Source organism: Lepus europaeus, chromosome 14 (genome assembly GCF_033115175.1).
Source record: "Lepus europaeus isolate LE1 chromosome 14, mLepTim1.pri, whole genome shotgun sequence".
In the NCBI taxonomy this organism is placed as follows: Eukaryota; Metazoa; Chordata; class Mammalia; order Lagomorpha; family Leporidae; genus Lepus; species Lepus europaeus.
This window is the reverse complement of record NC_084840.1, coordinates 91424520-91439054: the sequence shown is the minus strand read 5'-3', so window position 1 is coordinate 91439054 and position 14535 is coordinate 91424520. Positions and strand designations below refer to the sequence as shown.

The 14535-nt window shown below is 55.0% G+C and overlaps 1 protein-coding gene across 7 annotated transcripts in view; it reads left to right on the top strand.

Moving 5' to 3' along the window:
* ZNF438 (zinc finger protein 438) overlaps positions 1-13043 on the top strand; it is a 156278-nt gene extending 143235 nt beyond the window's left edge. For 5 of the 7 annotated variants that reach the window (XM_062211123.1, XM_062211124.1, XM_062211126.1 and 2 more), the window contains 4 exons: positions 629-712; positions 3975-4022; positions 8629-10429; positions 12331-13043. In XM_062211123.1, coding sequence (XP_062067107.1) covers positions 629-712; positions 3975-4022; positions 8629-10429; positions 12331-12949 — 2552 coding nt within the window. In that variant the 3' untranslated portion in view covers positions 12950-13043. The remainder of the gene's footprint in view (positions 1-628; positions 713-3974; positions 4023-8628; positions 10430-12330) is intronic. The other 2 variants (XM_062211128.1, XM_062211129.1) reach the window with 2 other exon arrangements.
* Positions 13044-14535: the final 1492 nt, after the last annotated feature.

The window sequence follows — 14535 nt, the reverse complement described above, 5'->3', positions numbered from 1 at the left end:
ATCCCATATGGGCACCAATTCAAGTCTCTGCTGCTCCACTTCCAATCCAGCTCTCTGCTATGGTCTGGGAAAGCAGTAGAAGATGGCCCAAGTCCTTGGGCCCCTGCACCCACGTGGGGGACCCGGAGGAAGCTCCTGGCTCCTGGCTTCAGATCAGCGTAGATCTAGCCATTATGGCCATCTGGGGAGTGAACCAGCAGATGGAAGACCTCTCTCTCTCTTTCTCTCTGCCTCTCCTCTCTGTGTAACACTTTCAAATAAACAAATAAACCTTTAAAAAAATTAGACTATAAAAATTAATGTCTTTGTGATACCAGCCTATCGCTTGTCACCACACTGCTGTTGAAATGTTATCGTATGCACTTCGGCTTCATGATCACGGTGCTCTGACCGAAGGCAAGAGACGCTCAAGTCTCCCGCGTGTGTCTCCATCGAATTGTCCCCACCCAGCACACATCCTGATGTGGAAACCTGGGCTTTGCGCTTACCCTGCCGAGGGAAAGGTGTTCTTCTGCAGGTGGCGTCCTGTTGGCCATCCCAGACAGTTTCCTGTCCCAGCCGCTATTGAGAGACGCGGTTTCAAACGCAGGGCTCCGTTTGGAATTTGCTCACGAGAGCTGTTTTGCAGGAGATGCTTCCGTGGTCCCGGGGCCCAGTGAGGAACAGCTGATTCAGCAAGCGTCCGGCTCCCCAGGGAAGGCAGCGTGCGCAGGTACCCGTTTCTGGTGGGAGTTCGACAGATGACACGGTCTGCCACCTTTGCCATGCTGAAGCTCACTTACCAGTCAGAATTACAGCTGTGCCAGTCAGCCGAGTGTGAACAGTTCTGGTAACGTTGACCACAAAAAAGCATGACCAGAGGGTGGGATACAGCCCTCCCGAAGTGTCCCTTTGTCTTGCTTAGTGCCCTGGGAAGGTCCTCAGCTCTTGTTTAAATTTGTTTTTGAAGATTGATTGATTGATTTGAAAGGCAGAGAGAGAGAGAGAGAGAGGTCTTCCATCTGCTGGTTCACTCCCCAAATGGTCGTAATGGCTGGGGCTGGGCCAGGCCAAAGCCAGGAGCCAGCAGTTGTATCTGGGTCTCCCACACGGGTGGCCGGGGCCCAGGAACTTCAGCCATCATCTGCTTCCCTCCCGGGGTGTGCATTAGCAGGGAGCTGGAAGCAGAGGCAGAGCTGTGCCTCCGACCCAGGCGTGCTAAATCTGGGATGTGGGCTTCCCAAGTGGCATCTGAACCACTAAGCCCAAAGCCCACCCTTGAAACTCATTTCTCAATGATGTCCTTGGAAAAAGACTCAACCGTACATATAGATGCCTTAAAGGTTCTGGTTGTCCTTCTCCTAACTGCTGAGGGAGCCCGTGCGAAATTTCCCCTCCAGAATGGAGAAATCTGTGGCCATGGCCACACTGCCCTCCAGCGTGGCCAGTGTCCATAGCCCTCGCCCCAGCGCCAATCCCCCCCAAGGGCCCCTGAACTCTGAACACCAGCTAGGGTAGTTGCCTTCTTCCCTGGGAGGTTTAAGAGCAGCTGTTGGCCTCACTACTTGCTATAAACAGAAGTAGCAGGAAGGAGTCCAGGTGAAGCCAGTCGTTGGCAGTGCACCTACCTTAACTCTCACTCACCTGGTATACACAGGGTTGCAGGAGTCGGGGGAGACAGGGAAGAGGAGAGCCTGATGGGATAGGTCGGATGTCAGGGCCAGAGGGTGAGTGAGTGAGTAGCCAGAGGGGGAGAGGCCCCGAAGTGCAGCTTCACCATGGCCATTGTTGACAAAAAGCAGCCGCCTTGTCTCCTCTCTTCCCCTCACCTCTCAAACAGGAAATGAGGGTTGGGGAGGCAGAGCTGGCTCGGGACCCTCACACTCACTGGGAGAGAAAGCGGGAGACAGATCTGCTGGGCGTCCGACACCTCCTGGGTGTCTTCCCATGGAACCCTGCTGTGGCCTAGGTAGTTAGAATCCGTTGTGCCCAGTTCCCAGGTGGCGACATTTAGGCACAGAGAGTAACTTGCTGAAGCCACAAATCCTGGACAGAGCCAGGAGTTGAAACCCCGCTGCGGGGGACGGTCACAGCGGCCACAGCCACCCATTCTGACTCGCAGTCAGCGTGCAGAGGCGAGAGGGGCCACGGACAGGCAGGATGTGAGTTCTGGCGCTGTTGTGGCCAGCTTTGAAAGCTCGGACTGTAAATCAGACCTAACAGTAACCCCCCACTCAGGCTAGTGTGGGGATGTGAGGTTTTCTGCCCAGAGAATGTTCTTCTCAGCGGGACGATGTTTAAGGAACCGTATTGAGAAAGAATCTCGCCGCTCAGACAGTTGAGGGTTCCCTTTCCCGTTTGAAAGCTGACTCTGCAGGGCCTGTGGTGGGAGGAGGGGGCCCGTAGGTCGCTGCTGGCGTTGCGGGAGGGAGGGGGCTTGGCCAAGAGCACAGTTCAGCTGAGCAGGACAGGCGTGCCTCGGAGAATGGGCAGAGCCGGACCCAGGCTGCAAGATCCCGTACTGTCTCTCCTTTCCTGGAATTCGGGTGCGAGACGTGTTGAGCCTGGCAGGTCCTTGGTGCCGCAGACGTGTGCCCTGGAAGTGCTGTTTGCCATCCTGAGGCCTCACAAGCAGAACGCGCGAGCCCATTGCCCACACACCTGAGAGGGCACGTGCAGCCATCCCCACTCAGCGGCTTGTCCCCGCCCCGGACTCGCTGCAGATCCCGCTCTGTGGCTCGGGGAGAAGGTAGACGTTGGCTACATGTGTTGACGGTCCTTGTAGCCCAAGGACGCTGGGACCCCTTGTGTTACAAGGCATTCCTTCCCTCCCTGGCCGCTCCTGCGTTTGACCCCGTTTGTTTTCACCACCTTGGAAAAGCCTCCAGCTCGTGGGAGGGAGAACAGAGATGCCCACGAGGGAAACTGAAATTGGGGTTTGTGGGAGTTCAGCACAATGAAAACCAGAGCGGCACCCAGAAGCCACGTTCTTCCTGATCTATTAAATAACCGTCCGTATTCGCATGGTTCGGGTGAGGCTTCAACTAAAAGGCCGGGCCCAAGTCCTAGCCCATTGAAGGACGGAGCGCCGCCTGGTTTCCTTTTAACCTGCGGCGAGATCGGTTCCTCGCCCACTGGAAGCGTCACTCTCTCAACGTAGTTATCCTAATGTGCTCACCACAGTACGAACAGCCACGTCTAAAGTCCTAAACGGACGAGTCCTCGCTGAGTAACTTAGCAAAGCGAGCTTTGCGGAGCCGTCGGCCTTTGTTTGGTTTGGTTTGGTTTCCAGTTCATAAAAGTCCACGTTTAAAACCTGCAAGTCCTCCGAGTCTCTTTAACTCTGTTATGGGCAATTTTGCAGGATTTTCAGAAATTACGAATGTCAGTGGAAACTTCTAGCTCTCATTATTTAGGGCCCAGTTCTATAAGATCTGTAATTAAGTAAGTGCAAGAGAGAGTTTTTAGATCACACTGTTTGCAAAGGGCCTTGGAGACGCATAGTAGAACAAACCACTTGGGGCAGGTGGGGTGCCAAGAAGTCATACTTACCTTAGTATTTGAGGGTTTTAAAAGCTGCACTGGCACCGCCAGCTTCGCTAAGGTCCCCTGTCATTTAAATGACTATATATATATATATAGATTATTTTATTTATTTGAAAGACAGAGTTAGAGAAAGGTAGAGAGAGGTCTTCCATCCGCTGGTTCACTCCCCAGATGGCCGCAACGGCCAGAGCTGCGCTAATCTGAATCCAGGAGCCAGGAGCTTCTTCCAGGTCTCCCACATGGGTGCAGGGGCCCAAGCACTTGGGCCATCTTCTACTGCTTTCCCAGGCCATAGCAGAGAGCTGGATTGGAAGAGGAGCAGCCGGGACTAGAACTGGTGCCCATATGGGATGCTGGCACTTCAGGCCAGGGCTTTAACCCACTGCGCCACAGCGCCGGCCCCAACTTTTTATATATATATTTTTTTAATCAGCTGACCTCCCTTGCAGGTTGCTGCTGTCGTCAAGACGTGACTGCTCCGCACTTGGCCTTGGGAGGTAATGAGCTCTGTGGTACTTGGTGCCTGGCTTCGGGAGGCAGTCGCGCATGGCCTGTTGGTCACAGGATAGCATCCCTCATTGTTGGCAAGTCCTGGCATTAAAGTCATCAAGGAAAACAACAGACATGAGCCACCCTCCGTGTGTCTGTTTCCACACTGTCATTAGACAAATCCTCATCACAAACATCCCCCGAAGATGCAGCTTTTAAAAACTGACTTAGTGGGGGCCGTCACTGGGGCACAGTGGGTTAAGCCACCAACTGTTACACACCGGCACAGGTTGGGGTCCTGGCTGCTCCACTTCCAATCCAGCTCCCTGCTAATGCACCTGGGAAAGCAGCAGAGGATGGCCAAGTCCTCTTCTAATCCAAGGGATGGTGTCTGGTGACTCTCACATCTTGGAGAGTACCCCCTTACCAGTGACTTTTGCCCTGTGTATGCAGTTCCCCAGGAGGCAGACCGGCGTCAGTAGGTTCCGGTTACCCAGTAAAGTCACAGCTCTGTGCCCCCCGGTCTTTGTGACCAGATTGAGACTGCTGCTGTGTGATTTTTTTTGTAAGTTTATTTTATTTATTTGAAAGGCAGAGTGACCAAGAGAGGGAAAGAGAGAGAGAGAGAGAAAGAGAGAGAAAGAAGAGATCTTCCATCTGCTGGTTCAATTCCCAGATGGCTGCAACAGCCAGGCCTGGGCCAGGCTGAAGCCAGGAGCCAGGAGCTCCATCCGGGTCTCCCCTGTGGATGGGAGGCAGCAGGTGATTGCTGATAGGGATTTCTGCCCCAGCATCCACTTGTCCACCCTGCGGGGAGCTTGGGGGGAGCTGAGCGGTCAGGCTGTCGTGTCCGGGCAGGGCGGCTCCCTCTGCACCGTGCTCTCTGGCACTGGGTAATCCAAAGCCCCGCCGATGGCTTCAGGGGGTCTTCTGACGCCGTTGCTTCTGCCACTGCCCGCCTCCGAGGTCTGCCGTTCCCATCTGCCGATGCTCCTGGCTGTCCTTGCTGGGATCCTCCTACTCCGCCCTCCTTGGATGGCCACCCCATCCTTGCAGCACTTTCTCCTTCGCAGCGCGCCCGTGCCCGCATTGCTGTCTGTTCCCCAGTGGCACGATTTACTGTCCTCTTAGTGCTTGGCCCGTGCCCTCTCTCCTCAAGGGTTCCATCACTGGCGCCAGCTCCTTGGCTTACCCTGCCACAGAGGGGCGAGGTTCAGGGATACCCCCTCTGTTTGTTTCTGAATTTTCAAACTTGTGAACGATTTAGTCACTGTATGGTCTCCTTTGTGATCACTCTAGAAAGTTCCCCATGCATACACTAGCTACCTTCTGGATCGTTTTCTCACCACCTAACAAACTCAGCCAATACTAACCGAATCCCTGCCACGCCCTGGACTGTGTTCCCAGGCCCTGAAAACAGGCAAATGCAGTCCAGCACGGGAAAACAGACCATCAGTGTGTGCGTTAGACATCGCAGAGGAAGCTAAAGCAGGAAGAGGGAGCAGGGTGCTGGTTCGCAAGGGGGCTGGGGTTTCAGTGAAGTGGTCGGAGAGGCGCTCCCGGGAAGATTCCCGCAAGAGCTGGGGAGTTAGTGTGGGAAGGGTGTTCTGGGCCCTGAGAGCAGCCGGCACAGAGCTCTGCGGAGGCGTGTGCCTGGCACGTTTAAAGAACAGCAAAGAGGCTCCCGCGACTGGCAGGCGGTGAGTTAGGGAACCAAGTCCCACGTCCCCCGGAGCCCAGTGGCCCACGGCCATTGATTGCAGGTCACCACAAGGGCTCTGGCTCTTCCTCTGAGGAGTGGAAGGGCACGGGGCCATCACGTGTGAGCTGTCGAGTGAGCTGTGGCACATGGCCTGCCGCATGTTTCAGGAGGGGTTGTGACTGATTAAAGACAGCTGTAGCCCTGGCTCTTCTCGCCGTGTGGTTTGTTTGGTTTTTTTTTTTTTTTTTTTTTTTTTTTTTTTCCGCTCAGTAAATACTGAGAGCTAGAAATGGGGGCCAGCATTGCAGTACCCACATCCCATACAGGAGCAACAGGTCAAGTCGGGGCTGCTCTGTTTCCATTCCAGCTTCCTGCTAACGTGCCTGGGAAGCAGTGGAGGATGGCCCAAGTACCTGGGTCCCTGCTACCCACATGGGAGACCCAGATGGAGTTCTCACCTGGCCTAGCCCCGGCTGTTGCGGCCATCTGGGGAGTGAACTAGCAGATAGAAGATCGTGTGTGTGTGTGTGTGTGCACGCGGTGTGTCTCCCTCTCTGTGTCATTCTATCAAATAAATACATCTTTTTTAAAAACTTAAAAAGACACTAGAATGCCCCCAGTGTCTTTTCTCGCCTTTCCTCATGCCATGCAAAGCCCTTATTAGTAACCTGATTAGCTAATAGGTGACCAAAAGCTAATCATTGATTTTAGGTTAATTCTGCAAATTCTCCTCACCCTGACCCGATGGCTCTGTTAACAACTCACTTCAGTTCTTCCTCCAAAAGAGATCAGACAGTGGCTGAACAGCGAAAAACTGTTGCAGGTTCCAGCCCTAAGGGCAGACCGGAAATAGTTCAAGCTACCCAGCAGGAAGAAGCACGCGCTGCGGTCCCACGAGGTGACTCCTGGGACGCTGCTGACCAGTGCGTTTACCCCTGAGCTCCCTGGTAGAAGAATGAAGAGGGAAGACAGCAGGAGCCAGGATTACCCCATTACCCCTCCCTGCCTTCCCCAGCCCACAGCACCAGTGCCTCTGTGTCCTCCCCTCAGGCGAGCCACTTCGTGGAAGGATTCCCCAAATCACCGAGCACTGATGGCTTTCCAAGACTGGTTGGCGAGCGGTGTTTCAGCTCGTCCTGCTATGCCACTTACTTATATAGGAACTGTTAGTGTTGCTGAAAGAATCAGCCTCCTGCAAGAGTTTACCAGCTGTAGGCATTGAAATCAAGGTTGATTTAAGTTTTTGTCAGTTTCACTAGATTTGTATTCCTGGTATCCAAAAACAAATAGTTCTCTCTCTCTCTCTCTCTCTTTTTTTTTTTTTTTAAGATTGATTGATTCGAAAGAAGATTGATACAAAGAGAGGAAGACAGAGAGAGAGATCTTCTGTTGGCTGGTTCACTCCCCAAATAGCCACAACAGCCCGGGCCCAGGGCTGGGTCAGCCCAAAGCCAGGAGCTCGGAACTCCATCCTGGCCTCCCACGTGTGTGGCAGGGGCCCAAACTCCTGGGCCATCTTCCTCCGCTTTCCCAGGCACATCAGCAGGGCGCTGGAGCGGAAGCTAGATCCGACTCAAGCCAGCACTCCAGTAACGGGGTGCCAGCTCTGCAGGAGGCAACTTCACCTTCCGTAGCACGATGCCCGCCCCCAGCAGACAGCTCTTCCGTCCCTAAGCACAGCACCCAAATTTTCTGAAAACAGAAAATGTTATCAAAACATGGGAACCAGCCTCATTCAGAGGCAGAAACCCGAACTGAAATAAAACTATGTAAGGACCTTTTATTTGTCCCACTTGTAAATACCCACATAATGTTGCTGCATGCGAGGTAAGAGGCTCCATTACGGGTGCCTCGCAGATTCTGTTGGGTATCACCTAACATTAGGTGTGCATGCATCTTACTGGCTTTCTGAAATTTACAAGTGTGAGTTCCAACACACATCTGGCCCCAGACGTTTCAGGAGGGGGCTCGTGGGAGCAAAGCCCCTCCCTAGGGTAGCCTAGGTGCCTAGCAATGATGAGCTGAGGTGAGATCTCCGTGGAAGGAGGCGCTTACTGATGAGCCGCCCTGAGCCCTCGGAACGAAAGATACGGCTCAGCCCTTGGAAGCAGGGCAAGGAGCCGCTTCCCTAATTGTTCTCCGAAGCCAGTAGGAATTGGTCTCGGGCCAGGCTAATAAATCTGGAGAGAAGGAGGTGTTATTCTATTAGTTAGAATTGTTCCAATTAGTATCCTGGAAGGCGCTCTCTGTTTGATTCCTGTATTTTTTGTTTTGTCTCCAAATCTCTATTTATCACTTTGTGTCTCTCCGTTCAACATTTTTTTAAGGTGTCACATCAGCCTTTTAAACAGTGGCGATTTAATTGCAAAAGCTCACGTAAACAGATTGAAAGGTGTGAGAAGAAATTCACAAGTCCCACAGGGAAACAGCCACAAAGCGCACATTCAGCCTGGAAATCCCGTGGCGGTGCAGGACAGATCGCACAGCCACTGGGTCACATGGTGCCCCCCCACCCCACCCCCAAACTGAATGACAAACAAGTCTGCTACAAGAAACATTTGGTTCATGCAGGAGACACAATGAGAGCCACCAAGATGAATCACGCCTGCCTTCCGCACTCCCGGAGCTTGGGTTTAATAGGGAAAGCAGGGTGTGCCACAGGGAGCCGGGGCAGGAGGCAGGGCTGCCCGGCTTGTGGGGATGAGTCGGAATCAGGTCAGCAGCAGGACCAGAACCCAGCTTTCAGCGAGCTTGGTAGTTAGTGGCAAAGACGCCCATCAACATGTAGTTAGGGGAAGTGGTCGTAGAGACAGGAGAACCCTAGGAGGGTGCACAAACCAGACATGATCTGAACTCCCAGTGGCGGGAAGGGGACCCCGCACCCCCACAGTAACCGGTCTGCGTCATTGCAGGTGAATCCAGCACCCCTTCTGGGCCTGCACACAGCGGGAAAGGATGGAAGAGCAAGAGGCAGTTCAGGACCATCGCCCCGAAAATTGTGCCCCGCATCCTACCGCCCCGGGTGCTGCCGTGCCAGCCGCCAGCGCTCTCAGATCAGGCGGGGCAGGGGCCGGCCGGCACCACCAGGCCGCTGGGGCTGCCCGCCCAGAACTACGCCCTGATGCAGGTGGCTGGCCAAGAGGGGACGTTTTCGCTCGTCGCCTTGCCCCACGTCGCTGCGGCTCAGCCAGTGCAGAAACCCAGGCTGCCTGGGAACCTGAAGCTGCCCATCCCGCGGTATCAGTCCCCAGGGAGCAACAAAGGCTCCAGCAGGAAGCCCCTCCCCAGCTTTCCTGAGGGCGCCTGGGGCAAGACGCAGACCTGTCCTCAGAGGTCGCCGTCCCCACCTGCCCAGAACCCCGAGCTGCCACACCAGCCCAGTCCACCGGAGCAGGCGGCTTCACCACACCAAGCCCCAGCCGGCAGCATCGGCGCAGCCACGCCGACCAGTAGGGGCAGCCGTGGCGACTCCAGACCTCCAGGGACCAGCAAGCATCCTGGCACCCCAGCCCTCTCCTCTCCAGCGGGGCCCTCTGCTGAGCAGGGCCTCCGCAAGACCCCAAGGAAAACAAACTTTGCGAGCAGGAAGGCATCCGCCAAAGCTCCTGCCGTCGCCAGTGACAAACACAAAGCGCCGGGTGATCTTGCAAAAGCCGTGGCCAGTCCAGCGCCGGCCGTGCTGGGCAGTGCCGTGCAGTGGATCTCAGTGCCCAGGGGCAAGCTGCCAATCTCAAGAGCGAGGACAGCAGAGGTCTTCAAACTGGTCTCGGAGGCCAGCCCTGTAGAGTGTCCTTTCCCGAGGCCCGGGGCCAGCTGTGAGCAGCCAGCCTCCATCCCAGAAGGCTCTGGTGCAGCTGCCCAAATGGCAGTCGGCAAGACCCCTGGCCCCCAGGCATCCAGGCTGAGCCCTTGTGAGAGAGCCTTCTGTCCAGCCACCAAACCGGACGTCCACCACAAAACCAGACCGAACGGCAGGGCAGCAAAGGGAAGAGCCAAAAAGCGAAAGGCACCAGACGACGTTCTGGCATTTCAGGGGAAGAGACGCAAAGGCGCTGTGAGTAAGTGCAGAGATGCCAAGGAGAGAGTTAAGCACAGCCCCCAGGAATCCAGAGACCAGAAGCCCGGAGCTGTGAAAAAATACCGGAGTATTATGCCCAAACCTGTCCTCGCCGTGCCCACCCTGGCCCCCCTGGCTGCTTCTGTTGCCCTCCTGCCATCCCAGACCCCCAGCAGCCTCGGGCAAGACCTTGGCCCCCTTGCCAAACGTCTCGGCTGCAAGCAGGACCGGGGCCCCTCCCCGAAGCCCGGCCCGGGGCTGCGCAATGGCTTCTGCGGCCTGAAGAAGCCTTGGCACCGGTGCCACGTGTGCAGCCGCCACTTCCAGTTCAAACAGCACCTTCGCGACCACATGAGCACGCACGCGGACGCACGGCCCTACAGCTGCCGCGTGTGTCGTAAGGCCTACGTCCGCGCGGGCAGCCTGAGCACGCATATGAAGCTTCAGCACGCCGAGAGCCGTCCGAAGAAGCTCGTGTGCTGCGAGTTTTGCGCCAAAGTGTTCGGCCACGTGCGGGTCTACTTGGGGCACCTGAAGGAGGTGCACAGGGTCGTGATCAGCACCGAGCCCGCCCCCAGTGAGCCACAGCCCGGGATGACGGCCAAGAGCAGAGCCCGGGACGCCAGCGTATGCGGGAGGGCGGCATCGCCCGACAGGTGAGCGAGGAGGATGCTTTGGCTGGGGCGGGAGGGTGAGACCTGAGGTTTGGGAAGAAGCGTTTGTAGAAGATGAGAATCTTGTAAGGTAGCTGCCTAATGCCTGTGGCTCTGTGAAGAATGACCTCACTCCTCTTTGCTCTCTGGCCGCTCGTAATGTTTAATTATTCTACCCACATAAGCCAGGGCATAAGTGCCGTTTTAAGGTGTGGGAACAGCGTGTGGCCTAGCAGTTAACGCGCCTGCGTCCTGTGTCAGAGGCCCCAGGTTCAGTGTCTGGTTCTGGCTCCTGGTTCCAGCCTCCTGCCAATTCAGACCCTGGGAGGCGCAGTGGGTGGCTCAGGAAATTAGGTCCCTGCACCTGCATGCAAGACCCAGCTTGAGTTTCTGGGTCTTAGCTTCAGCCTGGCCAAGTCCCAGCTCCTATGGGCACTTGGGGAGTGCACCCATGGATGGAAGTGCTCTCTCTTCCTCTCTCTCTTCCCACCCCCACTCTCTCTAATAACAATAGATAAGATATTTAACAAATATACTTTACATTGTGCTGCAGCAGTTGGGTGACGGGGAGTATGCCTCCATCTGAAAATGAGGCTGTAACTTATTGTGGCTATTTCCTAATGGTTTACAAGTGATCTCCCTCCCCCCTCCCACCCAATCGCATCCACAGAATTTACATCCAAACAGCTTCACGTGCCCTGCCCACCATGTGACAGGGGTTTCAGAGCAGATCCACTGCGCTGACCGCACCTCCGGTGCCCATAGCTGCCCTCTGTATGCCCCACCAGGCCAGGCCCTCTTCTCCCTGGGCCGTGGCTGTTTGCAGGCTCCGCTTCCTAGCAGGGTGGGCAGAGAGGCCCCCGGGCTGGGCTGTGAGCATCCGATCGCCACCCTGGTGGCTGACAGGAGCTTCCCTGGAGGTGCTTGTCACCGGCACCTGAGGGCTAAACCTTTTCCCACACTCGAGGTTCTCCGCGCGATGCGGCTTTCAGCGCTCCCAGTTTCTCTAAACCGGGCGGGCAGCATCGGGCCCGTGGGCCATAGAAGGCCTGAGCAATCATTTGGTCTGGCCCTGCCAAGGACTCGCCATTCAGGAAATCTACATTTCTAAGCTCATTTCTACCTTGGTCATTTTGTAATGGCCCATGAATGAAGTTCTCAATATCCAGATAGCTCTTAGCAAAAAAAAAAAAAAAAAAAAAAAAAGGTATACTTGCTGTGTTATTTTTGGGCTTCCTCTGTCACATTTGATGATCATAAGGGGTCCTCGCCTGCTTTTCAATAGTTTTTCCCTCTTCTTCAGCACTTCTGTTCTCTTTGAAACTACTGTGCTTAAAAAAAAAAAAAAAAAAGACTTCAGTATTTATTGAAGAGGGAGAGACAGCAAGAGAGAGAGAGTGTGTGTGCGTTTCTATCCACTGATTCACTCCCTAAATGCCTGCAATGGCTGGTCTGAGCTTGGCTGACACCAGGAGCCACAGGTCGTCCCCGTGGGTGCAGGGGCCCAAGCATGTGGGCCATCCTCTTCTGCTGCTGTCGCAGGAGCCTTAGCCTGGAGCTGGATCTAAAGTGGAGCAGCCGGGACTTGAACCGGCGCCCCTGTGGGATGCCAGCACTGCAGGCAGCAGCTCAGCCTGCTGCACCACAACACTGGTTCCCTCCTGTGCTTTTCTCTATTGTGTTTGTCCAAAGCAATCTCACTTCCTACCTGTTCTCCTGGAGTTAGATGTTGACTTCTGCGTAGAACGTCCAAGCTGCATCGGGTGCTGCCGCTGGGGGGTGGGGATGGGGGGCGGTCACCTTTGCCAGTGAGGACACCATTGCCAGGGTGACCACAGGGAGCTGGTGCCTCCCAGCCGTGTTTTCCAGCGAGCTCTCACCTGGACCGTTTCTGCCCTTTGCAGGGAGGGCAAGCCCGGCCTGGAAGAAGACTTCCTTCTGAACCAGGCGGAGGAAGTCAGACTGCAGATCAAGTGCGGCCGTTGTCAGATCACCGCCCAGTCTTTCGCCGACATAAAGTTTCATTTACTTTATGCTCACGGAGAGGAAATTCAAGGCAGGCTCCAAGAAGAGCTCGTGGCGGGAGGCAAAGGGGCCGGAGAAGAACTGGCCAAACAGCAGGCCACTCCCGACTGGACGCCGGGGCCCCAGAGGATGGAGCTGGCCGGGGAAGAGCTGCGCGCCTGTCCCAAACTCAACGGGCAGCTCTACCCGCATCATCCGCTCGGGGCGGAGACCCTCGTGGGAAAGGAGGGGACGCTCGAGCCGGAGGCAGACCCTCGGGGCGCGGAGGGTGCCGGGCCCCACTCTGTTCCACTGTGGTCTCGCGCGGGCTTCCACTGCGTCCTGTGCGCCCAGACGCTGGGGCGGAAGGAGGAGCTGCTCTCGCACTGGGCGCGCCAGCACAGCTGCCAGGACCCTGGCAGACTCTGGGCGGTTTTGCAGGCGTCCGCGAGGCAGGGCGTGATCCAGCTCTGCAGCGACGCGACACAGTGCAGTGCCCCCGAGCTCCCCGCTCCCTAAGGAGGGAAACCCAGACAAGTCAGGGTCAGCAGCGGGGACGGACAGAGGTGATCCATTTTGTACACAGTTTTATTTTCTTATGAAATAAAATATACATCCTTAATGCATATTTCGAACTGCAGGCTCTCTTTATTTTACAATTGACACTTAATGCCTTAGACGTTAATTGAGGATAAATGAAAAGATCAGCACTTGCAGACTGGCGCGCAGAGGATGGGAAGCTGTTCTACAGGTGCGCGCTCCCGCGCGTGTCCGCTCGTTCACGTGTGTTCCGCTCCCGCAGAACAACGAATGGGAAAAATCTCCAGGGGACGAAACCATTCCAGTTCCAACCACAGTATCAAGTTAGACGGTAAATATCGGCATATATTAAATCCTCTGAGTTCTTAATGTGCTGTAGAGGGGTGTTTTTATAATAAGGTTGTCATCGACCATAACTTAAAAAAATGTATGTTCTGGACTTAGATCCCCGCCCCGCCTTGGTAACTTTGCTGTTTTCTTCTTAAATGCACATCCCTTACACAATTGTTGGCAAGTCTTAGAGCCGTAGTGTTCATATGAAAATCATAAAATTTTTCAGTGCTTTCATCTATTAAAAAAATGCTTTCTTGGTTTTTTTTTTAAAAAAAAAAAAGGATTTTCAAGTCTTTGGGGCCAGAAAATTTGCAATCTGGAAAGTGAACCAGAGAGAGTCCAGTCCAGATGTGCAGGTGCAGAGGTTTGTCATAGCTGATCAACCCTGGGCACACCTGCGCCTTTCAAGCCCAGGCTCTCTCTGAGTTGACAGTAAACAATCCTTGTGTCAATTCCTGGGAAACCACCTGGAATCACAAAGTTGCCTGCGGAAGTCTCTGGGCATCCCAGCTACAAAGTGGACATCTCAGGAGGGGCGGGCTGAGCGCTCCTCTCCCTGCTCCGGGGCCCCTGGCTTTAGAGAAAGCACCCTGCATGCACGTGGCCAGCCACGTGGCCCGTCTCTCAAGATTTTGCCAGGCCAGTACTGCAGCTCACTAGGCTAATCCTCCGCCTGTGACGCCGGCACCCCGGGTTCTAGTCCCGGTTGGGGCGCCGGATTCTGTCCTGGTTGCTCCTCTTCCAGTCCAGCTCTCTGCTGTGGCCCAGAAGTGCAGTGGAGGATGGCCCAAGTGCTTGGGCCCTGCACCCGCATGGGAGACCAGGAGAAGCACCTGGCTCCTGGCTTCGGAACAGCATGGTGTGCTGGCTACAGCACGCCAGTCGCAGCAGCCATTGGGGGGTGAACCAACGGCAAAGGAAGACCTTTCTCTCTGTCTCTCTCTCACTGTCCACTCTACCTGTCAAAAAAAAAAAAAAAGATTTTGCCAGCGTCTTCCTGATGGAGCACACTCTGTCCACCTCACAGATCAGACCTCTGCCATTTGGCATTTGCAAAGCTCTGTGGTTAGCAGTGAAATAACCACATCACTCAGTGCGGTTCCTAGTTTGCTGTCTGAGATATTGGTCCCCAATTTATTGCAACAATAAGACCCACCGAGAATACTGCTGGAAGTCACACCATGACATTTGAAATCGAGCTATGAAAGGAGGGCACGGGTTCTAGTCCCAGC